General features: G+C 36.6%; 3 protein-coding genes across 3 annotated transcripts; 2 read left to right on the top strand and 1 right to left on the bottom strand.

Annotated features, from left to right (window-relative positions):
- The first annotated feature begins 1,063 nt into the window (after positions 1-1,063).
- LOC137728292 (plant UBX domain-containing protein 1-like) lies at positions 1,064-1,540 on the top strand. The gene has a single exon (XM_068467122.1). It carries the CDS (start codon positions 1,064-1,066, stop codon positions 1,538-1,540), a length of 477 nt encoding a protein of 158 aa, XP_068323223.1.
- A 3,241-nt stretch (positions 1,541-4,781) lies between these two features.
- On the bottom strand, positions 4,782-9,587 carry LOC137728904 (glycerol-3-phosphate acyltransferase 9). Its single transcript, XM_068467700.1, has 12 exons — positions 9,358-9,587; positions 9,187-9,244; positions 8,750-8,868; positions 8,446-8,545; positions 7,505-7,600; positions 7,156-7,252; positions 6,499-6,586; positions 6,313-6,409; positions 6,114-6,199; positions 5,562-5,681; positions 5,364-5,462; positions 4,782-5,189 (listed from the first exon to the last, which is right to left on the bottom strand). The coding sequence occupies exons 1-12, from the start codon at positions 9,477-9,479 to the stop codon at positions 5,141-5,143; spliced, it is 1,131 nt and encodes a 376-aa protein (XP_068323801.1). The 5' UTR covers positions 9,480-9,587; the 3' UTR covers positions 4,782-5,140.
- Positions 9,588-22,611: 13,024 nt separating this feature from the next.
- On the top strand, positions 22,612-27,021 carry LOC137729404 (protein ROOT HAIR SPECIFIC 17-like). The gene is made up of 10 exons (XM_068468350.1): positions 22,612-23,327; positions 23,427-23,489; positions 23,587-23,677; positions 23,888-23,964; positions 24,126-24,214; positions 24,307-24,490; positions 24,639-24,820; positions 25,153-25,255; positions 25,370-25,701; positions 25,794-27,021. Exons 1-10 carry the CDS (start codon positions 23,076-23,078, stop codon positions 26,260-26,262), a joined length of 1,842 nt encoding a protein of 613 aa, XP_068324451.1. The 5' UTR covers positions 22,612-23,075; the 3' UTR covers positions 26,263-27,021.

The following is a 27,021-nucleotide window of genomic DNA, read 5'->3' as shown; positions in this document are numbered from 1 at the left end:
AATCGAAGAATGAATGACCTATTCATTTGAGGAATCAATGACCTAACGATTACAACAATTACACCAATTAATGAACAGACATAAATATATATTCGGCAACAATCTTTAATTTTCCAAATAATCTAATATACCTATATCCTACAACCAAGATTCATCATTATTTAGACATATTTAGTAAGTCAAAACATGCATTAAGGATAACATACAAAAGTTAGGATTACAAACCGAATCAAATTGAACTTAAATACTTCAAGTTGCAAACTAAATCAAATATATAAAGATCAAAGTTAGTAATTAGTATTATTAATTTGGGGCGGATCCATGTCATCACTTTTTTTCACAATTTTTTTTTGTAACTTTGGATCGTTAAAAAACATTACAGAGTAAACCCTACAAAAACATATGTCAAAAATTATGTAAAAAGTTGTGTCACAGATCCGTCTTCAACTATTTATATATAAGTATTTAATACTTATATATATTTGCTATGGCACGGTAATACTGCCATAGATTTTGAATACCAATACTATACTAAATATCAAAGATTCGGTACAATTACCATATCATTACTGTTTGACACACAAAAATTGTCACAAAATCGATATAGTACATTGTAGTAAGGGGCTCTAATTTTGAACTGATGGATTATGCTTCAGTTTTTCTTGTAACTTTTCTTTTCTCAGAGTGATGACTGATGCAAGAGACTCTAACTTTCGCCATGCTGATGTCCATGACGGAGGCAACCAGAGATGGTTGGTCGTCGAATTGGGGTTGTGTCGGCGTTCTTCCGTTTTCGGCGGTGGGGTGACTTCAGGAGGACGAAGGATAAAGTTGGAATTTTCAAGAAATTGTGGGGTGTCAATTAAACAATTAAAAAAGAAAAGGGAATTCCTATTCCAAGCGGGATACGAAAGTAAAACTTGAAAAACTTTTCCCAAATTTAAATGGATATCAAAATCAATAGTGTTTAATACAACTCACAGAGTCGCAAAATTCCCTCCGATAATTTTTCATCTTCTTCTTCTCCAATTTGATCGCCGTCGCGAACCCCAGAATTCTCACGATGACGGTTGACGTTTCCTCCGCGGGATCCTTCAGACGAAGGCGGCTCATCGGCGCCGTCGATCATATCGCCAGCATCGATTGCACGGCCAATATCGAGGAGAGCGCAGACGAATTCTACGACTTCACCCCAGAGGACTACCACCACATTCAACGCACGCGGCAGAAACAAGCCAAGTTCCTCAAAACGCAGAAGATTAGAGAGGCAGAGGACGCGAAACGCAGGTCGAAGATCACAAAGGCCGTGATTAGGGTTCGGTTTCCGGATAATCGCACTGTGGACGCAACTTTTCACCCGTCGGATAAAATTCAGAGCTTGGTCGATTACCTGAGGAAAGTTGGTGCTCGACCGGAGTTACCGTTTTACCTATTTACTGCTCCGCCGAAGCAGGTGTTGAGAGACATGTCGCAGGATTTTTACTCTGCTGGATTTGTTCCCGGTGCAGTTGTGCATCTTTCGTACGGTGCACCGAACTAATGTGAAACCAACTGTACAATGCCCCACTTGTGGTCACCATTGTCCTTGTCGGGAATTTTATTTTCTAGCTAATAATATTTAATGGAAATAAATTTTCTTGATTTATGAACTAATTTAATCTCGATAGTTTTTTTTTTTTTTTTTTTTTTTTTTGGTAGTTTGATTTTTGAAGTGTCGTTTAACGGAAACCAACTTATATGGAACATGTTCACCGTTATAGTGATATTCCTCTCTAATAAAACAATGATATAGGTAAGTTTTTCAACACATAATATTATATTACTGAAAAAGATATCACGTGACAATGAACTCATTTTATGTAAGTTACTCTTTTCTCAATGAGATTAATATTTAGCTATTTAGCTGCACTAATTAAGCAGTATTTGAAATGTAAACATATTGTTGAATTATTCTCCAAAATTCAACAAACCTAATAAGATAAGATAGAACAATCCCAACGAGAATTGAATGAGTTGGTAAGGATCGTTCTTTTCGCTAGACCAAGACATAGGTACAAACGTGTGGTATGCCATGGCCCTATGATGGGTTAACCTCCGTTCTCCCTAACCTTTTAATAAAAAAATAAAAAATAAAAAAGATAGAAAAACAACCAACTTCCAAACTAGCAATTTCTGAGTATAATTATATGATCCCAAGTGATCAAAACAGAAGAGAAATAAGTTAAGTTGAACGTCTTTGATTCCTAACTACAGTAAAACGTAGAAATGCACTTTACAAAAGGCATGATCACGGCTTGGCCAAAAAAATTGATGGTTACTCGCATTAGGAGATGTACAGAAGAATTACATTATAATTTGGTTCCCTCATCCTCTTAGAACAAGCAAAAAGTGGGCGAAATTGTAGAGACTTAACAACATATCATTACTCGAGCCTTGCAAACTCATCTTTGAAGCGTTGTTTTTATTATCGAGAGCTGTTTGCCAACAAAGTAAAAGATGTCAGTTTGAGTGGATGATAACCAGTGTTTAAATTTTTTTCGATAATGTCGATATTTTTATAGAAATATCCAAAAAATCAAAGAAATATATAGAAATAGGGATGAAGTCTAAATTTTAGGCTAAAATCAACATATATTGTCGATATTTATGACACATCTGTTAAATATCGGAGAAACTTTTGTATTTCGTCCAAACCAATGTTTGACAATCCCTAAAGTTCAATTTTAAATTCTCACCATTTCCTTCGAAAGCAATCGATATTGATATTTGATATATCCGTTGATATTTTCACAAATTTACATATCGATATTTTCATCGATACTAATATTTTAAACATCGATAATAACCATTGTTTAGTTGGATGTCCAACTAAATCATCATAGGCAATTTCAAACCGCTAAACACGTAATTGCTGACAAAATTACACAACGCAGATGTCGGTGCTGTGTATGACTAGTGTCTTTTCTTCTAGTCATCTGGTATTTGTCAATTCATATCAAGATCGACTCTAGTCCCAACTCTCAATTTATATCAACATCGAATCTGGTCCCAACTCCGAGAGAAAGAAATGAAAGGTTTCTTTACTACTAATAGCTTGTTTAGTTGTGTAGAATTATAGAGACAACCAAAACTCACTTCCAATCTCACAGATATTGTTCTTAGTTTGGTAAGGTGTGAGGTTTTAACATAAAAGATTTCGGTATTAGTTGGAGTAGGATTAAGATATTTAAACTTTTCTTTTCTCAGTGATCAATGTGGGATATTTCAATATGCCCACTCACGTGAGACCCAATTAGTGGGCCACACGTGGTAGATCCACACATCGACAATGTCAAGGGGACTTACCCTACATGCGAGGCTAGGGGACCCACTATCATCGCGTAAAGCCAAGGAAACCCACCCATCATGTGACATTACCAACCTACTCTCTGGCTTTGATACCATGAAGAAAGGTAGCATGTTAAGAATAAGTCTCACATTGCATGAGCTTATAAGAGGTTGAGTTACTTCCCATATTGCCAATTGGTTTTATGATGAAACCTCAACTTTCTTCATGGTATCACCCACACACTCGCCCCATGTGTACAAGTGTAAGCGAGCTTACCTGTACAAGTGGACTGCGTGACCAAGGTTGTAAGAATCTTGGTCTGGTTAGTATAACCAGCATAGGCACAGTTGTTTGATTGCAACCGGAAGATGTGCTGTTGCCAAGGAATAGCTGACCGGTCAGACTCGAAACCTCGCATTGCATCGCAGGGCATGCCGTTGAGTTAATGGTGGATGGCTCGCATTGTAAGCAGTGCAGATATGAAAATTTACATAGACTGAGTCCACCAATGGGAAAGGAAAACTAATACAACAAACTAGCGAGAAATGCACTTACGTCCAAATGTTTGCAGAACTGCTTTGGCACTTCACGCAATTGGTGGCAATAAAGACGTGGGTGTTATTAGAAACCTGTAAGGGGGCGTCGAGTGATTCATTTGATAAGGAAGACCAAATTCTCCATCAAATACGAAACCCCGTTTTATTCACGGCGGACCAATGAACAAGAAAGAAAACTTTCATTTTGACTTGTTTTCCGTTGTTTGCTTTGTAGGTTTTCCACCAGAAATAATTTGCGCACACCTTTTTTCTCTCTTCCAAACGCTCTTGATTAGAGGTGTGCATGAAGAGAAAAGGTGATCGGAAAATGGAAATCATTTCACTTTCAATAACAAGAAACACAAGGTACATGAAGGTTTATGACTCATGAGAGCTCTAAAATCTTTCTAATGCCCTTTTTAGAATGCTTTCTTTGTCACGTGTGAATTGGACGTCTCAAATGCAAGTCATGGGTCTCTCATTCCATGACAAATGAGGATATTTGTTTTGTTTTATAAGAATATTCCGTCTTCTTTGGGTCGTCTTCTTTGGATCATCCACTTTATTTCGTTTCCTCATTTCATTTTCGGAACCCTTGAGGCTTTCATCCCTTAAAAACGAATAGGTTTCAATCAAGAAACATTGGTGGCTAAAGCCGAATTTTAATTTCTCCTTTTTTGATAACAGGAAAACGTGGACAATAACGATAACTTATCCATGCTTCCTGGCATGTTGGACCATCTCGGTCATGGTTCATGACTTTGTTTTCATTTCGACCTCAACTTGAAACCGAGAACAAGCCCTCAACGGAGGGCCAGAAATAGTTTTCAGTAATGCAACGAGTTCTACAACCCGCACCATAAACCCTTTGCCTTGGATTCAACAGCCGAAGTGGATCCAATTTTGCAACACAGCACTTGGGAATAAATAGATGAAAATGTACATTCATGTTAAGATCAAAGATCAAGGCATCTTTTCATCATTCACATACAGGTACATTCATGTTAAGATGTGTATTCAATTACTGACAAACGAAAACTAAGGAGCGACGTTTTCAACTAATGACAAATTTCTACAAACTTCGAGCAAACACCAGGGAAATCAAGCTTGATACATCATTTGTATTGAAGAAAACAACTTGGCATTGAGATAGTAATTCATTTACTTGTTTTATAAAGAATGCAGCTTCCTCTCGGGCATCATAACCAGTTCCGCTTATGAAGAGGAAATTGGGTGCATTGCGTGTTTAAAATAAATCGACTAAGAAAAACTTATTTCACTTTTCCTCTAGGCGTCGGAGCATAGACTCAGCAAAGCATTGTTGCCTGCAAACAGATAACGACCAATAAGCCACAAGATTGTGAACTGCATGCGTATAATCTTCTTTTTCTTTTCACATTTGTACGATCTTGCCTTATGTATACAAAAACAGTAAAACAATTTAGAAGAATCAATGACGACGAAGAAATAAAAAAAGAGGAAATTTAAGTTTGATTTACTTTCGCTCTCTGTGCTTTGGGCTGGGCCGAGAGTATTTCAGATACCCATCCCACGGAACCATCTTCAGTCCTGCTCGAACAGAAATTATTTCCCTGACCCTGCATAAAAAGCATCCAAAAATAGTGGAGATAAACAAGACCATAACGAGGGGGGGAAGCATATTGTTCCAGATTACAAGTCCAAGAAAGACCATTTACCTCTCGGCAAATTCAATGGGGGTCTCCCCAGGCCTAATGTTTTGGGGCTCCAAATACCACACATCACAAACAACAGCCCATGACGTCATAAGTTGTAGCAGATGCATTGTGAAGGACTGCCTGCAACACAAACATATCATATAAATCCTTCTGGTATCACAACATCCCCAAGGCCCCAACACCCTGGTTAATGTTCCCTAAATTACGGATCCAAGCTTAACCAACGGCCAAGTCCCATCGAATGGAATCTAGAGTATGATGACTATGCTTAAGCATCATAGAACTTTTTGGGGTGTGCTATTCACACGCCCTTTTTTACTTCTCACACACCCTTTGTTAATTTATGTCCGTTGATCTTCTTTAATTCATCCGATCCGACGGCCGAAAATTAGAAGGGTGTGTGAGAAGTAAAAAAGGGTGTGTGGATCACACCCCAACATTTTAAGCATTCAAATAGCATGAAAGGTGAAGTAGACAAACTTTCAAGCAAACCCACAAGTCAAATAAGGAACTCAATATTTATAATGTCCAACGATAGAATCCGCTCCTTACTTTTTGCTATTCCAAAAAGCATCAACGAAAATTTTGTTGTACTTGATTGCAACAGGGCAAACTGAGCAGCCAAGCTCAAATGCACCCTAAGCAGTATAGAAATTGAAAGTTAGTAAATAAAAAATACCAAGCAATAAATATAAACTAGTAGTGAATATTAAACTTAAAATGAGCAAAATTTAAACTAGAATACAGTTACCTTCTTAAACATAACAGTGTAGTGATTGTTTACACATGTTCCTTCAGGAAATATAAGGAGAGGGTTATTGTCTGCCCCAAGCACATGTTCCCTTAATCTGAAAAAAGGAACTGTACTAGTTCATATAACAATGACATGGACGATGGTGTAAAAAAATGCTACTATGCACCTTCTGTTTATACTTACTTCTTTGCTACAATTTCCCGATCCTTTGCCTCTGAACGATTGAACCAAATGCACCCTACACTCTCCAAAATAGTGCTTTGCAACAATCCTTCACAAGAAGCATAAACGAAGAGAATTCTCATTTGATTCCATTTCTTATTACAGAAAAGAAAATTCAGATTTTTGTCATTCTTGACTATATTCAAGATTCACTCTTTGTGATAAGCAACAATAGAAAAGTGCTGACAACCAAAAGAACCAAGCACCCTTTTTTCAGAACATATAAAAGAGTCATCAACGATCAATGCACAACAAGAAATCTTATCGATAACATAGATTCTCATTCAAAGAAATTGTAACACTATTATATTGATATGCTAACCCCAAAAAATGATAAAATTGCACGCAAAGTCAAAAAACTTCTATTCCATGGTCTTAACAACTGACATATATATAATGGATCATTATTGTACAAGCACTGCATCAATTGGACAAATCTAAAATGATAAACGCATGCTAATGGTTAAATTTCATGGATACACATAAAACTGTGCTTGAAATGTTTTTTACTTTTGGAAACCACACTTCCAATAAATGTTTCAATAATTCAATTCTGAATATCCATGGAAACTTACACAACTCTGATAATTAATAATGTAAAGCACCATTTACACTTACCAACCCATCCAGGATGCTTTTGCATAATTACAGCAAATGCGGTCATTTGTTCTAAGATGATGAAATCAATCATGGAAGTATGATTGGCCACAAAGACCTGCTCAAACCATGAAAGAAAATCTCAACACAGACATTTAAGAAACAAATGAAATTGATTTTGTAAAAAGATGAGAGCTTTTATTGGTACTCAAAAAGGTCATCTTGCACTCCTTATTTATAAAAACATAAGCGAGAAAATATAAGTGGAGGGGTACATGATGACATTTTGGAGAGCCAATAACAGCTCCCAAAAAGATGCAAAAATAATGGATGAAATTTTAAAAAGGAAAGATTAGGTTAAAAAATGTACCTGCTTTGGCCGCATGCTGGGCCGTGGCCCATGGTACTTCACAACCCCAGTCCAAGATGCAACGAAGAAGCTACAAATTAACTCTACCAAGAGCCTCTGAAAGGAAAACAAACATAACAGCTTAATAACTACATGAAGGCCATTACAGAAAGCAAAATTGTGAAATGAAGGAGCATTGAAACACAAGTGTAATTTATTAACTATTATACTATACTAGATATATCCACCCCTGAGAATTTATGCATATCTAACACTTACCGGACAAATCGTATGGGACAATACCTAATGGAGAGAACAAAACAATACCTAATAAAGAGAACAAATGACCATCTTCTATTTTTCCTTGTTACTCCAAATTCTTTGTGGTCAATTATCTGATAGATAAAGCATCCATTAATTGTGACAGTGGACAATCTCGTATTTGGCATTTTGTGGTTTATTTTCTAAGGAGAGTTAGTTGGGGCAGATTTAAGATGATTGAGTTACCAGTCAAAGCTTTGTTGGCAGCTGGACTCTTATGGCATCATTCATAAGTAATAATAGACAGAAGAAATACAGGCCATTGGTTCCATTTTTGTAATTGGATGGATTACTCATAAATTGTCCAGTCAATACAGATCATTTTTCATGTGGCATGCCATACATCATTGTTCTAACAAGTGTGAAAGAAGAATGCAGTTATTTGCAAAAATATATTTCAACTATTTTTAGGCATGCTTAAACAGATTCTATATACATAAGCAGAACTATACGATTAGAGCAGTCTTCGGTAAATTATGCATTAAAACGTCATTTGACCTGATGCCTATAAAGCAGGTAAAGGGATCCAATCTTGTTATCAGAAGATAGAAAACATACAACGCTGATTAATAAAAACTGAAATAAAATATTTTGAATAGAAATCACCCAAAGGAAATGAAGTAATAGATAAGAAAGTGCACCTCTAAATTTTTTCTCAATTTATCATGGCCTTTCAGCAGGAAGTGCACTGGAATGAAGGATGAGAGGAAAATTATCCATCCGATCGTCAAAACAAGAACCCTGCAGAATTAATTGAGCTGTTTAAGAGACTAAACAACAAATAATATAAGAATCCGTAACCATGATCCATGGAAAGCACAATCATCCAGTCAAAGTATGTCTTGCAATTCCAGTACCCTCAAACTAGAACATGTAAAGCTATTGCGTTATGGCATGAATGCATGAAACATTTCAATTTTTTGACCAAAGATAGAAAATTCTAACCTCGCAGGAAACAGAATGAAGTATCGAACCACCACTCCGAAACACCACAAAGGGAACAGATACACATTCCAGTTCCACGGCTCCGGAGGATTGGACTTAAAGCACCTTGTAAACGAGTCCTGTTCATTCAATCATGATCATCACGAAAATTTATACAATGAGTGCGCAAAATCCGATAAAAATCTCTCAACTTTCAAAGTCAACTGAAATCGGTGAAAATAAAGCAATCAAGAGCCAATTAATTACTCAACCATCTAGCTTACAGTTAAAAAAATCCATAATTTACACAATAATTGAGTAAAATTCCATAAAATTTTAAACTTTAGCTAGCTTCCAGTTAGAAAGTTGAATACTTTACTTTCTCCCAAAATCTAATCAGACGATTTAATCTCCAATCAAATGAGAGGAGCAAAAGATTTTTGAGAGCGAGGACTTACATCGATAATGGCACCAGCAGCCTCGGTTAGGGTGGGAGATATGTCGAGCAAATCACGCCTGAGAAACAAATAAGATGAGAAAATTCTCTCAAATTTCCCACAGTTTCTCGGGAACCAAACAGAGAATAAGAACAATAAGAGGAGAAAGAGGGGGAGGGGATTAAAACATACAGGCGAAGCTTGCCGTGGGGTTCCTGCTGGATGGAGGTGCCGGAAGGGAGGTAATCTTCGAGGTTGGGGCGATCGAGGTCCAATTCGGAGCTTGAGGAGTTGAGCTTCCCGGAGTTGCTCATGCTTCCCTGCTGCTTCTTAGCTCCTACTCACTCTCTTCTTCCTCTTCTTCTACTGAGATTGGATTCGATTCGGTGGTTTTTGTTTTTCCCTTTTGTGTTTTTGTTGATTTTATTTTTATTTTTAATCTTTATTGTGGTTGTTTGTTGATGTTGTTATTGAAAACCCTATTTTTGACTTTTTGTTAATTTCTGGTGGCATTTTTTTTATTTCTGAAAAAAACCAAATTTTGCTAAAATAATTTCACTTCTCTTATCACAACTTTTTTTTTTTTTTTGGACAAACGAAATTATTAACCCATGGGGAAGTGAGCTAAGTCTAGAAATAACGTAATTCAAATTCGTTTTTGGCGAGAATCGAATGTAAAACATCTTACTTAGTAGTGAAGAGGAATACCACTAATTTTAAGGATTTTGGAAAATTATTACAAAAAATTGTAGACAGTTGACTACTTAATACTACGATCTAGTAATATACTTGTAAGTAATAGGTTTTAGTTTCGATTCTCACCAAAGATAAATTTAAACTACAATATTACTAACTCATTGTGAGTCTTAATCCACTCTCTCACCATTTTAGTGTAAATAATATATTTTGTTCAAAACAAAAAATATAGACAGTTTGAAAATTTTGATTCCTTTGTTTTTGCAACTTCAAAAGAATTTTCATTCGAGCTTCAGTAGAGAAGGTTCAGGCCTAGCTCGAGAATTCTTGAATGGGTTTCGACACTGGTCGAGTCGAGAAGACTCAGCTACTACTCGAGGAGATGGATTAATTTGTCAATTTGAAAAGCACAAAGATCAAAACTAAAATATGAACAAAACACATTACCAAAATTTCTTTCTCCTAATCTATATTACAGAATTGGATCATGAAAATTATAGTTTTTGTTGGGTTAAATATATCGAAACTAAGAAAATCGAACCGAAGTAAAAATCAAATTGCAAAAATCAAACTAAATCAAACCGAATAGTAATTTCGCTTTGGATTTTGATTTTGACAAAAAAACTAAACCAAATGAAACTGAATCCAATCCTAGTTAATTGATACAAATGCTAAAACCTTTTGGAAGAAAATTAGACATATACGAATTACTATTCTAGAATTTCCACCTAGCGCTATTTAAGTCACCGTCTCGATTAATCTATAGCTATTTGAAAATTAAAAATGAATGCTTAGACATGTCTAGGCTGTCTGGGCTCACCCGCCTAGCTCCTAGGTCGCACATGGATCGAGATAATTAGGGTTGTTCATTGGATTGCGTTTTGGCTAATCGTGGGTGCTAATTGCGGGGCTAATATAGTTGGGTATGGTTTGGTAATTAGATGTGTTGCTGATGAAACTAGGGATGGTAAGGGTAGGTTTGATAAGAGAATTAGGGTTATGGTTGGGATAATAAGGGTGGTTGATTCGAGGTTTTTGTTGACTATAATAGAATACTATTTGTCAACAAAAAAAAAAAACCAACGAAAGTACTATTATACCATTTCATGCATAATTGAAAGAACACATAAGAAAAGAAAATTCATGGGCATTAAATAAATTTTGCACAATTTGTTTTGTTGTTTTCTTATCCTTCATAAACATATCATCAAAGCACGTCTCTAATTAAAGAAAAAATAAAAATAACCCATGCTCTCTCTCTCTCTCTCTCTTTCTCTCTCTCTCTCTCATATATTTTTTAGGGGCATTTAGATTTTTTTGTTTTTGTTTTTAAACAAACGATATTATCTATACTAAGGGGAAGATGATAGGTTTAGCCTCACAATGAACTAGCAATCAAGTGGTTCAAACTCGCCTTTGTCGAGAATCAAATGGAACTTAAGACCTCTCACTTACAAGTGAAGAGGAATATCACTAGACCATAGTACTATGTGGTTAGGGGAGTTTTGATTTGGGTCAAAAGAATTAGGGGTGTGTCTCACACACCCTCTTAATTTTCTGTTGTCAGATCGAATAAATTGAAAAATATCAATTGAAAAAAATTAAAAAAATGTGTGTAAGAAGTAAAAAGGGGTGTGTAGATATCACAACCCAAGAATCAACATCTCTACTAATTAATAAAATACTTATTGTCTAACAAAACCCTATGAAATTACCAGTTTAACTCTCTAATTAAAAAAAAAACATGAATAAGAAACATGGGGCAGAAATGTAATTTCACACAACTAAATTTTGCTGTTTATTTTCAAACTCTCACATACATGTAATTATAACATATCTCTAATTATAAAATAAAAAATAATAATAATAAAAAAAAAAACTTCTCACTCTCATGTTCTTTATCACTCTCTTCCTCTCTCCTTTTATTTCAAAAACAAAAATAAAAAAGCTTCTCACACACTTTGTGTGTACCCATATGCTAGTAGTGTCACATCCCGGCCCGGGCGGGACGACTTCCCGGGCCCGACTCCATTACCGTAGCACGATATTGTCCACTTTGGACTTACCATTCCCTCACGGTTTTGTTTTTAGGAACTCACGAGCAACTTCCCAGTGGGTCACCCATCATGGGATTGCTCTAGCCCCCTTCTCGCTTAACTTCGAAGTTCCTACGGAACCCGAAGCCAGTGAGCTCCCAAAAGGCCTCGTGCTAGGTAGAGATGAGAATATACATTTAAGGATCAGTCCCCTGGGCGATGTGGGATGTCACAAGTAGTTATTAGGTTAAGTCGTGTATTATCTTTTCTCCACTTTTATTTCTTTTATACTCGTTTTATATTTTTTTTTTTAAAAGGCTTAAACGTCAAAATGATCTTTGTGCTATAGTCATTTGGCCAATTTAATCCTCGTGTTTTTAATTTGGCTAATTTAATCATCATGTTTATCATTGTTAGCCAATTAAGGACATTTCATCAAATCTCTACTAAAAATTTCATAAAAATATTATAATCTATTATTATTTTTTAATTAAAATAAGAGGAAATATAATTTCAAAATGAAAAGGAAAAAAAAAAAAAAACTTAAACAACCCACCCACCCTACCACGCCCGTCTTGTCCTTGACTTAAACCCCAACCTTAGCCACACACATGCAATTCGACGAACTTGTTTCTAGATCCGCCTTAAGCCCACCTGCCATCCTGCAACTTCCATCATCTTAGCTTCAAGACAATTAACCCCAACCACCTCATCTTCGACTATGTAATCGAGAAACAGACCGCAATTAAGAGAACCATATATTACCTTTTTTCTTTGTTTAAATTTAAATCTACCAAAAAAAAAATGCAAATCAATAAGAAATAACACATATAAGATATAAAACTTTCAGTTCAAAAAATTATTAAGGTTGTGACATAGAAAAGAAGGGCAAGAAAATTGGGGGATAAGATAAATACAATTAACTAGTTCTATAAGTTGATTATAAAAATAAAAAATAAAACCTATAAACGAGGTTTAGAGTAGGAAGAAGAAATTATCATTAAAGAGATAATATAGATAATAAAATAATCGTAAACATAAGGGATTAGTGTGACAGCCCGTCCCGGATTATTCGTATCGTAGGTGTGAAATGACGATTTTGCCCTTGGTGGGTATTTGTCATTTTGGGTGGTTGTTTTGTTGTTTTTGGTGGTTGACTTTACATGACACACACATACCCATATCATACACTCTCGTGACCCTTCTCTCTCTTCTTTCTCTCGGATTTTCTTCCATTTCCTTTGCAAGTGTACGGACAACACCAAACCAACCCATTTTTGTCCAGATCGAGCTCGTGTTTAGTACCATCACCTTCATCTCGTCATCACGAACTCATCTATACCAGTTTTTAGACGTGAAACCCTCGAAAACCTGAGAACCAGGGAATCCCGATTTTGTGCACTGTTCATGCACACGTAATCGTGGGGGTTTTAGAAGGTTCTAAGGTCATAGGAAGCTTTAGAACACTCTCACGAAGCTCGGGGAAGAAAGTTGAAGTGTTTTGGACGTTGGGAAGCCCAGTTTCAGTGAGTTGCAGGTTTGGTCGGAATATCGTGGGTTTTTCCGGTGAGATTCCGTTGGTTTTGGGGCTTCAAAGTGATAAGCTTTTGTTCTACTTGTTGTAAGCTTCATTTTGGTACCAATTTCATGGATTTTAGTTGAGAAATGAAGAAGATATGAAAGTTTTGAAAATTTCTCAGTTTCCAGCAAGAATTCAAGTTTCAGACGGTGACGGCCAGCGAGACTCACTGGAGAAGACAAGGAATATTCCGTCAACTTTGACGGAATATACTAACGGCGTCAGGTATATATAACGGTATATTCCATTTTTGGACAGAATATTCCCTAACGCCGTTAAGGTTACCACACGTGTGCCAGGCACGTGCCCGCGTGGTGCCAGGCACGTGGCAGCACATGGGTGGTCAGAAAATTATTTTAAAAATATGAGGATGTTTGTGAGGTTGAGTAGATCCCGTTGGTGTATTCACACACCCCATTTGAGCATTGTATGAGAAGTTATTACCTAGTTTTGGTTATGTGCTTTAAATTGACGTTTTTATAGTTGTTTCCCATATAGGTGAGACATATCCTGAGGACGAGTGCAATCACTCGAGACAAGGGGGTTACGACCCTTCCACATATTAGTGAGTGGGTTTTTGGTTTTCCATATATACCTATATATTTGTGGTTTTTCCTAGAAAATGATATGGAATGTTTATATGTTTTAAATGCCATGCATAGCGTTTGCCTATTTATTTACGCATTAGTAGTTGCATATATGTATGTTTGGTGCTGCGAACGCGCAGGTAAGTGCCAGGTAAATTTATGGTTTATGGTTGTGAATTAGTGGTCATGTGAGATGCATAGAGAGCTTATAACTTGCACCCCCGATGTTAGTGCTCCCGCCCAGAGTAGGGCACAGTCCTTCATGTGATGTTCACCTCCCGCACCACACGCTCATCTTGGATCCAAGTTAGGTGCACAGTCCTGTCGTACAGACCACTATAGATGGTTCCGACTCGTAGGTGACCCGTGATTATTCGCCCAGTCTTCACGTGATCTTAGCACTTGAGCGTATTTATTTACACCCAGTACTGTTGTACAGACCACTTTAGGTGGTTCCGACTCATGTGCAGGTATAGTTAGTGAGTTGGGGATTTGAGCTCTAGATTCAGCCGTATAGGTCACGTTAGGTGACTTCGGCTGACATGTTACATTGCATTGATTGACATTACCTGGGTTACTTACAGTTTATGTGGAGGCATTCGACATGACATACTTTTGAACATGTTTTTGATATATGTATATATTCTATTTCTGGGAAACTGCATAGGTTTTACGGCGAGGGGTTAGAACTTTTGATAATGAAATGATTTTGAAAAGCTTTGTTTTTACCCACTCACACTTTCTATTTTGTGCCCCTTCAGGTTCTAGTTTGGATTGCTCTTTTGGTGGCTTACGAGGAATCCATGGCATATCTGACAGATTATCACCAGTGTAGGAACACCTCTGGGTGTGTTTAGTTAGTGTTTGTTCCTTTGGACTGCACTAGGCTTTCTGTGCTCTGATTATTGCTTATCACGCTTACACTTGCACTTGTACGTTAACTACATTGCTTTGTAGTTTGGTTTTTATTTATTCGTACTTTTATTTTTATCTTTTGCTTCCGCACTGTGTACATGACTACGTCACCCTCACGTGATGGCTAGCACACCTTGATTTCGGTCGGGGTGTGTCAATTAGACTTATTTTAATAAATTGAACTATTCCTAATATTGACTCAAAAAGTTAGAATCGTATCAAGTTTTCCTTTGTTTTATTTATCTATTTATTTTTATATTTACACACACATAGTGTGTAGGCTCCATCTAGTATTTTATTATAAAAAGAGATGTAGGGTCGATTTGTCTACTCTTGGTATTGTAGGCAACATTGTCTACTTTGGGAGAATAGGCAAAATTTGAAAACTCAATCGTCTATATCATTAGAGCTAGTTCTTACGTACGTAGCTCATCAAAATAGATTTGCCTAGTCAATTTTCCTACACCATTAGAGATGCTATCAGAGATTGGTGTGGTCACCTAAAAGATATAGGATTGGAATTGCAATGGTTAAGTTGGTCGCAACAAGAACCAAACCAACCACCAAAATATTAGGCCAAGCCGACTTATGGCTTTGTGGGTGAGCCAATCAGCCAGCCAACGTCCATGCATGCTTCAAACTTCATGCCTATGGCAAAGGAAAGAGCAGATGAATTTGAGTGAAATTATATATGTTTATTTCAGGATCCCAAACTGAATTTATCACATATCTTAGCCACTTAGGTTAATCCAACAAGCTCGTTTTGGGGATGTTTACGTTGAAAACAATTTTGTTCGTAGGTTTTTCTACTAGAAGTGCGTTAAAGATAAATATGTAGACATTTTCTTATCAAAATCCTCCAGAATGACTTCGACTCATAAGCGCCTTTATGCAAATACGTAGTCAAACATTTTTTTGTTGTCATAAACCCAGAAGGTATATTGGCACTTCTAAAAGCATCCCAAAACCCCGGACTTGTGCTTTGCAATGACAACAGGTGTATGAATATTGGATGTCATGCAATTGTGGTGAAAGCCCAAGTTATTAGCCCAAAAACGCAGTGTGAGGCCAGCTTTTGGGTTGGCAAGGAAGAAGAGTGTTTTACTTCATGGGCCTAGATACTTAATCCACTCTCCTCAATATTATTCTATTCTTTATTTGTTTATTTTTATTTTTTTAGTAGAGTGATTTTAGCGTTAATAAATTAAATAATAATTAATTGTTTGGGGAGGACAATCAGTGGAGATCAACCTCACATCATAGTGTATAGTTTGACATAATTAAATTTCGTCACTGCAGTAACAAAGCCATCCCCTTTTATTTTTTATCTTAATATTGAGAAAATTCACAATATCACGTTATATTCAATGTATCATAAAATGAAAGTATGACATTTTCAAAGAAAATTCCTATATTTTCTTTAATACAACCATATTTACACTAAAAGGTGGGGAACGCTAAGAAGCCATAAGAATGAGCCAACCATTATAATTTAGTATCATTCACCATTCATGGGAGTTGAGACCTCCCACTTATAAATGTAGAAGAATATCATTAGATTGTAATATTAAGTTATACATATCATATGTTTGTCACCTTCATCTACCCTAGTAATATCCAGATGCACTTAAAATCACGAAATATTATAGCCATACCGTTAATGTTAGGCTTCACTAGCATCCTTACATCTGTCTTGAGCATGGGGTATACGCAAGGACGGATCCACATAGGGACCAGGGAGGTCCCAGGACCCGCTGGCAATCCTAAATCGTTGCTATAAATTTTCCGGGGACCCTTCATACTCGAGCATGAGGTTTGTGTAGGTTGCAGTGGCTGTCTTCTTCTCGGAGAAGATGACCGCGCACGGAGAAGAAAGAAATAGGGACCCTTCCTGCCTCTCTCCTCCTTGCTTCTGCCATGGTCTCATCCGTCGGTGCCACTCACTTCTCCTCCAACCTTTCTCTGTCGTCTGGCGGGGGCAGTACATAAGCCCAAACTTTCCCAAATTATTTCAACCATCTTAGTAATTTTTCTTATGGGTGAAATTTCATTCATAAGGTTAGTAAGATGGATATGATCTGTCATGGGTTGGTGAAATTTGGTGGTGGAGCTACCATGGCTTCGGGAGAATGGGGAGGGAGGCGGTTGGTGGAGGTATGGCATCTTTGTTCTTAGTGAGAGAGAAGGTGGATGTTTGGAAACTAGTAAAAGAGAAAAATGGTGTGTTTGGTTAGAAAGATAGTGGGAGTTTGGGGAGAGTTTTATTTGACCGGTGTTTTAAATTGGGGTGTGCTATCCACACACCCTCTTAATTTGCGGCCGTCGGATCGACTGAATTAAAGAAGATCAAATGACAGAAATAAACAAAGAGTGTGTGAGAAGCAAAAAGGGGTGTGTGAATAGCACACCCCTTTAATTTTAGTGCTTCATATTAGATAATCAATAACTTAGGTACTCCCTAGTAACTTATGAAACCTCGTAATAGACACTTGAATTATGATTTTATAATTTGTAATATTGTTTTGCATATGATTTTTGAATGAAATGTATTATATTTAAATTTTCAATGTTATTTTTGTCTATAATTTTTTTTACCTTTATAATTGGGACCCCCCGAGTTTAAAATCCTGATTCCGCCACTGGGTATACGGTATACCAACTATCTACCAATCACGTGAAGCATTGCATTGGATGGTTGAATAATTCAGATGGGTAGGGCGCAACTTGGTTGACAATATAAGACAATGGAGGTTGAGGTTTCGGCCGAGAATGTCCTTTTGGCATACAAAAACAATGGAGTACGACAAAAACAACACAGCATGCATACACGACGATGCCTTTATATTCTAAACTTGCAAACGCAAGCAAAGATTAGCCAAAAGTATATACAAATCCAACCAAACAACGTTAAGAATCAAAGGGAATGTCAATTTAATTTCTTAAGGCATGTGCGTTGCGGGAGTTAAAGAGTCTTATCAAGCAAAACAATGCACACACGTAAAAGAAAGAAAGAAAAAGGAATTGTGTGAAAAATATAGAGTGATTTTGTGTGTCCCTCCACTTGACTTTGAGTTTGGGACTATGTCTATATGTGGAATACATTGGGAGCTTGAAGATGGAGTGCAAATTTTTCAAGGAACTTGTCGTGCACTCTTATTATAATACGTGAAATGATACATCGAATGACTTATATTCTGCTAAATTGGTTTTGGATTGAATGCTTATATTTTATCATAATATTGAGTGTTAAGGGTCACTTGCTCTTACTTCACGCAATAAAAATTGGACGTGTTTTCAGCACAAAAAGACATCATACACGAGAAGGAAGCGTGTCAAGTGTATCACACATTGGATATGAAATCCTAGTGTAAAGAGCTATTAAAATCCTACATCACTTTATCTAGTGAATTAGTTTTCCTTTTGTTTTGTATTCACTATAACTATATAGTGACGTGTCACCAAATCACTCGTGCTAAAACATATGTGAATATATTAGGGCTTAGAGTTTAACAAACAATTTCTTCCAAATAATATTATATACAATTCTCCACATGTTATAACACGTTTTACTTATGATTTTATTTGTCCACTCATATCACAACATGTAAATTAATTAGAAACCGACAAATTCTCCTCATAATAACAAACAGTGATGATTTTTTTTTTTTTTTGAGCAAAGACAATGATGATTTTGCACAAAGAAAACCTCTTTCCCTTGAAATTTTGTGTTTGGAGTTTGATCGTGTTTCTTACAAAAGAACTAAATGGCCCATTCTTTAGTTCTTTTTTCCAAAGATAAAGCTATTTATCAAGCATCATTCCCATGACAAACAGTCTGATTTTGCTCACCATAACTGCAAAGGAAGGTGTCAAATGTCAATCACCTTTTACAATAAATTTGTACAAAGAGAGAACAAGAAAAGAAATTAAATTATGTAAACCTGTAGCACTCACCACCTCAGCTACTGAATTTTGCTTGACGAACTCCTTCCTATTAGGAGACAGTTCTCTTTCATAGGACAAAGACCTACATAAAACATGTTCATCTCTACGTAATATTTTAATCTAGTAATACATTGTCATGTATAATATTTTTTTCCATATGATAAAGTACTTTGGATCAAAACACCATAATAACGACGAACCCGTTTCATATAAGTTGAGCCCTTTACATATGAGTTGAAGCAGATGCAAAGGAGCTTTGTTGGACTTCCCCTTGCTTTTTCATGCTCTTCCCAAAACTGTCAAAAATGTATTCTTTGTTAAGTAATTTTTTTTTTGCCACTTAGTATTACGGTTCAGTGGTATTCTTCTGCACTTGTAAGTGAGAGATCTTATGTTCGATTCTCATCAAAGGCGAATTTGAACCACATTATTGTTAGCCTATTGTGAGGTTAAGCTCTCTCCCCTCCCCCTCTCTATATAAGATCGTTTGTTAAAAAAAAAGTAATTTTATTTGTTAAGTAATTTAAATGCTGAAAAACTGTTCCCTAATTAGTAATTAACTTGCTTTCCTTTTTTTTTTCAACTTGCTTTCCATTTCAATGACCTAAAATTACCAATCACTATCTCTACCTCTTGACATTTTTTCATTTTCTTAATCATGGAAGTACACAACCTACCCAATATTTTAGCCAAGCGTTAGGTGCATCATGCATTCCCAATTATTATAATTAAATTCTCTTAACTAACCCCATTAAGTACTAATCAGTCAATTACCCCCATTCATATGTATTTAAAAAAAAAAATTGTGTTTCTTATCACATATTTTTCAATGTGACAACCACATCGTTATTCCATGTTATCAAAATTCTTGTTTTAACAAATAACTATATCTATGAAATATCAACTTTTTATCTATCTGTACTATAATTTGTGAATAAATAACATCTCTTGACGGTATTATAATAGCATAAAGCGCATAATTCAAAACTTGGTTTTCCTCTAATTTTATGAATGCATTTTTGCTCACCATCCTAAAGTGGTGGTGATGCTTACCATCCTATTAATTATTATTTTTTTTATTTTTTTTGAACAAACGATATTATCTACACTAAGGGAGAGGGGGTGGACTAAGCCTCACAATAGGTTGGCAATAATATGGTTCAAATTCGTCTTTGTTAAGAATCGAACATGAGACATCTCATTTACAAGTGAAAAGGAATACCACTAGACTATAGTACTAAGGGCTGATTTGGTATTGTTGTGCTTTGAAAAAAAACTGCTTCTGCTGAGCTATGAGAATGTGGTTCAAATTCGTCTTTGTTGAGAATCGAACATGAGACATCTCATTTACAAGTGAAAAGGAATACCACTAGACTATAGTACTAAAGGCTGATTTGGTATTGTTGTGCTTTGAAATAAAGCAGCATAGTGTTTAATAAACTTTTTTATAAAAGTGCTTTTGAAAAAAAAAAAACAGTATTATAATGTTTGATAAACTTTTATGTAAAATAGATTTGAAAAAAAGCTGGTTTTTCAAAGCTGGGTTTTGTAGCTATGTGTTTTTGGCTTTTTTTTTTACCCAAAACTGTGGAAAAAAACTGAAGCTGAATGTTTACCAAACATAAAAAAGCTCCCAGCTTTTTTTGATAGCCATTTTTTTCAAAATCACCTCAGTACCAAACTAGGGCTAAGTGGCTCCTATTAATTACTATTAGATTAGTTTAAATTTTAAAATTTGTGTAATAGATAAATTAAATCAAATTCATCCAATAGTAATCAATAGGGTGATGGGCATCTCCATCACTTTAGGGTGACAAGCAAAAATATTCCCCTAATTTGCAAAAATGTATTTCCCTAATTTTATACCCACTTTTCTTTTAAAGTTTGGTCAAATATCGTTAGAGTAATGTTAATGAGACTCTCTTAAAGCATAATTTTCTACCACCTTACAATTTAATATCAATTTCAGTGTTAATATTATAAAACATTGTGCAAAAAAATATGAGATGCCAAAAAGTTTAAGATGCCAAAACCATGAGGTGCCAAAAAATTAAACTCTCCATGAACTGTTTGCCAATCCATATTTTTAATACAATATTATATAATGTTAAATAGAAGTTAAGATGACAGAAAATTAAAAAAGAATGATAATTTGAAAGAACTCGCATTTCCCTTGTTAAGATAATTGTCCGTTTCGTGTTTTAATTTCTTGGCAAACGGAAACCACCAGATTTTTGTAACGTCAAAACGCAAAACGACGAAGGCACTCACTTAAATCACATCGCACAGCGTTATTAACAAGCCCAAAACGACAATTAGCGCGAGGGCGAAAGCGGGCACCGCGCACGTCAGTCCCTGTCTGAGTGTCACTGACGGAAAGGCCGGCTTTCACTTTTCGGTGATTGATCAGCTCCGCCCCGCGCTTTTTTGTTGGGATTTGTTGTCGCCGTCTGTCCTTGGATTAAAAAAAAAAAAAAAAAAGAGGGAAGGGCGCTGAGCACGTGAGAAGTGACGGGGAAACAAAGATCTTGCCGGACATAAATAAAGAATCTGGGAATTCGGGTGTGTATAGCGCTCATACCAAAAGTTTTAGGAATCTTTTAACTCATCCCAACCCACTAATCTCACCCAATCATTAGATAATTCCTCCATAAACTCAAAAAAAAAAAAAAAAAAAAAAAAAAAAAAAAAATCTTCCAAGATAAGAATTTCATTAAAGTCGGACTGAAACGTTTACATCTTCCGCCATAACATTAAATAGAAAATCTAGATCTAAAGGTCAGCACAAGTAGGAGCCATCATGCTTGAACGCATATGCCACCATCGTATGAGCAACACGATTGCACTCCCTCGAGGTGCACTCAATTATTTCAATAGCTCATCTTAATTCATTTATTTTTCCTTTTTAATTCATAAAACTGAAATTGCTAATGATAGTCTAACAAAATTATTGTTCGCAAGTGTCATTCTTTGCACTCAAATTCGCACATGTCTCCCTATAATATAGATAAATTTAGTTTAATTATTTTATGTTGAATCATGAATCATGATTTTCTTAGAATGCAAATAACATTTTCGTTTCATAGTTCAAAAACTGACTCATAAGATTATTTAAAACGAAGGTTGTTATCCTCACTTTGAAAATGAACCATTTTGCCCTCCTCATTTCTTTATATTTTACAAAAACGGTGCGAGGACAACCATTTTACACTCCTCATCCTTTATATTTTACACTAACAGTTCAAGGGTTATTTGAAATTGGGGTGTGCTATCCACACACCCCATGATAACTTTTGTCCGTTGATTTTCTTCAATTCATCCGATCTGACAACCGAAAATTAAAAAGGTGTGTGAGAAGTAAAATGGGGTATGTGGATATCACATCCCTTGAAAATTTGAAGTGCTAATAACAACTCAATTTAAAATATGTGTAAGGACTTTGTTTTAGGATTAGATATCTCATCTTAATCATTTATTTTCCTAAAAATGCTTGAGAAAGTCTAAAACAATGGGATAAGGAGCCTCCCTATTACCCACTCTTCGCCCACATATTTAGGGAGCAAAAAACCACTTATCCAAAATTAAAAGATTAAAAATGGAGGCAATGGGAGCTGATTTTTCTCCTCCTCCCCCCTAAATTAGCTGCAAAATTCCCCTTTGCCAACAAAATTTTAAATCTTTCTAACTTGTGAATTAGATCTTTAAATTTAAAGACTAATTACACTTTTTTATTCAAGGAGTTCATTGAGAATTTATTTTAGTGAAAACATTCAAAATTTTCGCTAGCAAAAATCCCATTGGCTCCTTCAATTTCCTCTCCATGGGTCCCAAAGCAATAGGCCCACTCAAAAGAACAACGATCATCGTAAACTGCAGTTGGACGATCAGAAACGCATCATCGTCGGCACTTTGACAATAGTACTGTCTGAGCGCGTCACACGGGAACCAACCCATTAAGAATTACGCGCGCGATGGGTTTTAGGGGAGGGCCCTTTTGGTGAAGCTTGTTTGTTTTCTTGCGGGGGAGGGAAGCGAAGAGGCACAAAAACGCCGTCGTTCTGGTAGTCTCTGCCGTCGCCGCAGAAGCTTTCCAGCTTCAAATACAACGACTCTATTTCCTCCCCTTTCTGCTCTGCAACAACGCCACCAACGATGAAGAAGAAGAAGAGAGACGCAATCAACGGCCACAGCTGCATCAACATCACCGCAACCGCCTTCGGCGGCGTCGTTTTCAAAACCTCTGTTCTCCGGCAACACTTCCGCCGTATCCGCCACCACGTGTTCCCGCTAATCTCCGCCGTTTCCGGTTGCCTGCTCCTCTTCCTCGCCGCCTTCTCTGTCCTCGCTCCGTCGCCGGTTCTGCATCCTCACGATCACCTCTCGCTCTTGCGTCACCTCACCTCGGTACTCAAGCACATACCGAATCACCTCTCAGCTCCGATTTTCTCGGTTTGCTATGATTTTCTTTTTATATGAAAACTTTCTTGTGGTTTTTGCGTTCAGGATGACAATGGCGACGTTGAGGTCTGGCCGAATTCGGAGGAGACGACGAAGTTTCGCGTGCCGGTGCGATATTTATATTTTTGGAGCTGATTTTGCAGAATTTAATTTAATTATTGGCTTTTGCTATGATTTTGGTTTTGAATTTTTGTTCTGTTTTTAGGAGAGTGGGGGAAGTTCAGGTCGATATTTATGGAGTACAAGGAAATCGGAGTTTTTCTATGGCTGCAGCAATGCCGCCGATAACTTTGCAAGTAAAGTATATTGGATATTCAGATTGAAATTCAATATTAATTGATGGTTTTGCTTAATCTGATTGATTGAAGTCTTGTTTTGTTCATTTCATGGTGTTGTAATCGAATCGATTCTATGCCGTGTGATGAATTTATGGTAAAGTTTGAATTTTTTATTGTTGGAGCTCTGGTTTAATTTATCTTACCAAAGCAATGCTTTAAATGTTGCAGCTGCTGATGCGAAAACTCATTCGAATCGCTACTTGTTGATTGCTACTAGTGGAGGCTTGAACCAACAAAGAACAGGGGTGAGTTTCTTATTCGCAATTGGGGTTTTTTTGTTTCTTTTAGGCATCTGGTTATAAGTAGCTATTGTTTAGGTCTAATTGATTGGACTTGTACGCTGTAACTATGCGTGTTTTCGCTGTTGGTTCAGTGCTTGATGCTTCCTTTACCGGTTGTATTGCAGATAACAGATGCTGTCGTTGCAGCTTATATCTTGAACGCTACTCTTGTTGTTCCCAAGCTGGACCAGAAATCGTATTGGAAGGATTCCAGGTCAGTTTCATCGTTTTACAGTTAAAGAACTACTGTCAATGTAAGTGATATAGTCAGCGTATTTATAATGCGAATTGGGGTATTTGTTGCAGCAACTTCGATGAAATCTTTGATGTAGACTGGTTTATATCATCTCTCTCGAAAGATGTTAAAATCATTAAAGAGCTTCCAACGAAGGGAGGGAAACCAATGAGTGTGCATACCACTCGAGTCCCAAGGAAGTGTAATGAAAAATGTTACCAGAACCGCTTGGTGCCTGTTCTTAATAAAAAGCATGTAAGTGTCTCGCTGAAGAATGTAGCACATTCTCTTTAAAGAATTATAATATGCTTTGGGACCGTGTAGGGTGTATGAAATTTCTATTGGTTGTGCTTTTCAGGTTGCATAGAATTGACAATTGTAGGTTATGCTTTCTAATGTGCAGGCTGTTCAGCTCACAAAATTTGATTACAGACTTTCAAATAGGTTGAATTCAGATTTACAAAAGCTGAGATGTAGAGCCAATTATCAAGCCTTGAAATTTACCAACACGATTAGCGAAATGGGTAAAAAGTTGGTTGAGAGAATGAGAATGAAAAGCAAGCATTTCATTGCCCTGCATCTGAGGTAAACTGCAAATTATTTTTAACTGCTTGTGTAATATTTCCCCAGTATACATGCTGGTATACTATGAGTAAGCTATGCGTTGTACAGAATAATTGCTTGTGCAGATGTTAATTGTTTTTATTTTCCTAATTTACTGAAATTGATACTTTGAGTATTAACGTGTGTTTGTTCCTGAAAAAAAGTCGAACTTTCTGTTTTCTCAGAATAATATACTTGGGTGGGTTGTAATGTACGAAAACCTTGGTTTAGGTTATTTTGATGGTTGTTAGTGTTGTCCGTAAAAATGTTAGTATGTAGAAAAAAGTTTGTTACATTGGTTGGTTACGTTATAGGTTTGAGCCTGATATGCTGGCGTTTTCTGGATGTGATTATGGTGGGGGAGAAAAGGAAAGGAAAGAACTTGGCAAACTTCGGAAAAGGTGGAAAACTTTACATGTAAGGCTTCACTAATGAGTAATGACTTGGATAATGCCGTTCAGTAATTACCTGGGTATATAATTTGTCTCTGCCTCACAGTTACATTATTTTATGGGGCTACATTGCGTGCAGGCAAGCAACCCTGACAAGGTACGAAGACATGGCAGATGCCCGCTAACTCCAGAGGAAGTTGGTCTCATGCTTAGAGCATTGGGTTTCGGAAATGATATTCACTTGTATGTGGCATCCGGTGAAGTATATGGAGGTGAAGAGACAATGGCACCACTGAAAGTACTTTTCCCAAACTTCCACACAAAAGAGACTTTATTAAGTAAGGAGGAGTTGGCACCATTTTCATCCTTCTCTTCTCGAATGGCTGCACTGGACTTCATTGTTTGTGATGAAAGTGATGTTTTCATCACCAACAACAATGGCAATATGGCTAAAATGTTAGCTGGTCGAAGGTATTAAAACTCGAGTTACCAATACATTTATTTTTTCACTTGTTCTGATTTGATTCCTGTTTTAGCTGTAACAAGTTTGTCTACTCACGCAGGAGATACTTTGGTCACAAACCAACAATCCGTCCAAATGCTAAGAAACTGTCTCCGTTGTTCATAAATCGTAATAACATGACATGGGAAGAATTTGCATCGAGGCTTCGAACGAGTCAAATTGGATTCATGGGAGAGCCAAATGAGATAAAGCCAGGCAGGGGTGAGTTCCACGAAAACCCAGTAGCCTGCATTTGTAGTGCATCCAACACAAAGGCTAAGGAAGTTCCAATTCCTCAAAATGAAAGTCCTGATATCCTTAAAATAGATAAGGAGGATTATACAAACAAGGACAGTGGTTATGCGACAGATGAGCAAGTAACTGAGGACGAGCAAGATTGGTCTGAGGCTGATTATGATGAAATTACAAATAGGTCTCTAGGGAAAGTGCTGCCTAGTGTAAGAGTTTCGGATCCAAGTCTTCTACATAAGTCCGACCAACCAGAAATCGAAGAATTCTTTTCAGACTGAAGTTTGATGACAGGATTTCAAATTTTGGCAAGTTAGCAGTTTTGTCTTAACAAGCTCTTCACCAAATTCTTTGGGTCTTTCTGTCGCCCGTTTTGATAGGTTACTTACATGGATGAGAGTGATTTATACAATTGAAGTGGCCGTAACAGAAAACCACATTGTACATTCAGGCTTCAGCAGTTCATCATATTTGGCTTGAAATCACAGTAAGTGATGGCAGACTATACAGGACTATTCAGATTTTGAACCCTGTACAGCGGTTCATGCTCAGGACAACATTGTGTTTTCTTCTTTGATGATTCTTTCCGTAAGGCAGGAGCGTATATATGATGGAGATACGAGGGTTTAGGGTTTAGGGTGTGGTTATTATAGACGCGGAATTCAGGTTTTACTTTCTCTTAAAACTTTCTTCAGTTTCTGATGCATCGTCGTCTGTTGTATGCATGGAATTCTTCAAATCTCTCTCCTTCACTCCAAATTTTCAGTCTCTTGTTTGGTTGTGGTTGTTGGAACTTGGAAAGAAAACTCTTCAATGTATTTGAGGAAGGCAAGATGAAGGAATGACAACGTATTCGCCTTTTTAAATTGGCTCTACAACTCGCAATTACGCACACAATCCTAATCAGCGAGTCTGATTATCCGTCATGTTTTTCCAAGTTTAACAATAATCAATTTAACCTTTCCAATTTGGAAGTTGTTTTCGTGCTATAAAGAGAACTATTTGAGGAAGGCCAATGAAGTAGTTATTGTTTCCACACT

This window comes from Pyrus communis, chromosome 3 (genome assembly GCF_963583255.1).
Source record: "Pyrus communis chromosome 3, drPyrComm1.1, whole genome shotgun sequence".
NCBI lineage: Eukaryota > Viridiplantae > Streptophyta > Magnoliopsida > Rosales > Rosaceae > Pyrus > Pyrus communis.
The sequence above is the reverse complement of the archived record's forward strand: the minus strand, read 5'-3'. Positions and strand labels throughout refer to the sequence as shown.

Bases quoted from the DNA above. Each gene is read 5' to 3' on its own strand.
- LOC137728292 (XM_068467122.1), top strand. From the start codon at position 1,064: ATGACGGTTGACGTTTCCTCCGCGGGATCCTTCAGACGAAGGCGGCTC.
- LOC137728904 (XM_068467700.1), bottom strand. From the start codon at position 9,479: ATGAGCAACTCCGGGAAGCTCAACTCCTCAAGCTCCGAATTGGACCTC. The intron at 5,682-6,113 runs GTAAGGAGCGGA...TTTGTGTTGCAG, and splicing joins GCTTTTTGGAATAGCAAAAA to GCAGTCCTTCACAATGCATC. The intron at 5,463-5,561 runs GTAAATGGTCTT...CTTTTTATGCAG, and splicing joins CCCATTGAATTTGCCGAGAG to GGTCAGGGAAATAATTTCTG.
- LOC137729404 (XM_068468350.1), top strand. From the start codon at position 23,076: ATGAAGAAGAAGAAGAGAGACGCAATCAACGGCCACAGCTGCATCAAC. The intron at 24,491-24,638 runs GTAAGTGTCTCG...TCTAATGTGCAG, and splicing joins CTGTTCTTAATAAAAAGCAT to GCTGTTCAGCTCACAAAATT. The intron at 24,821-25,152 runs GTAAACTGCAAA...GTTACGTTATAG, and splicing joins TTCATTGCCCTGCATCTGAG to GTTTGAGCCTGATATGCTGG.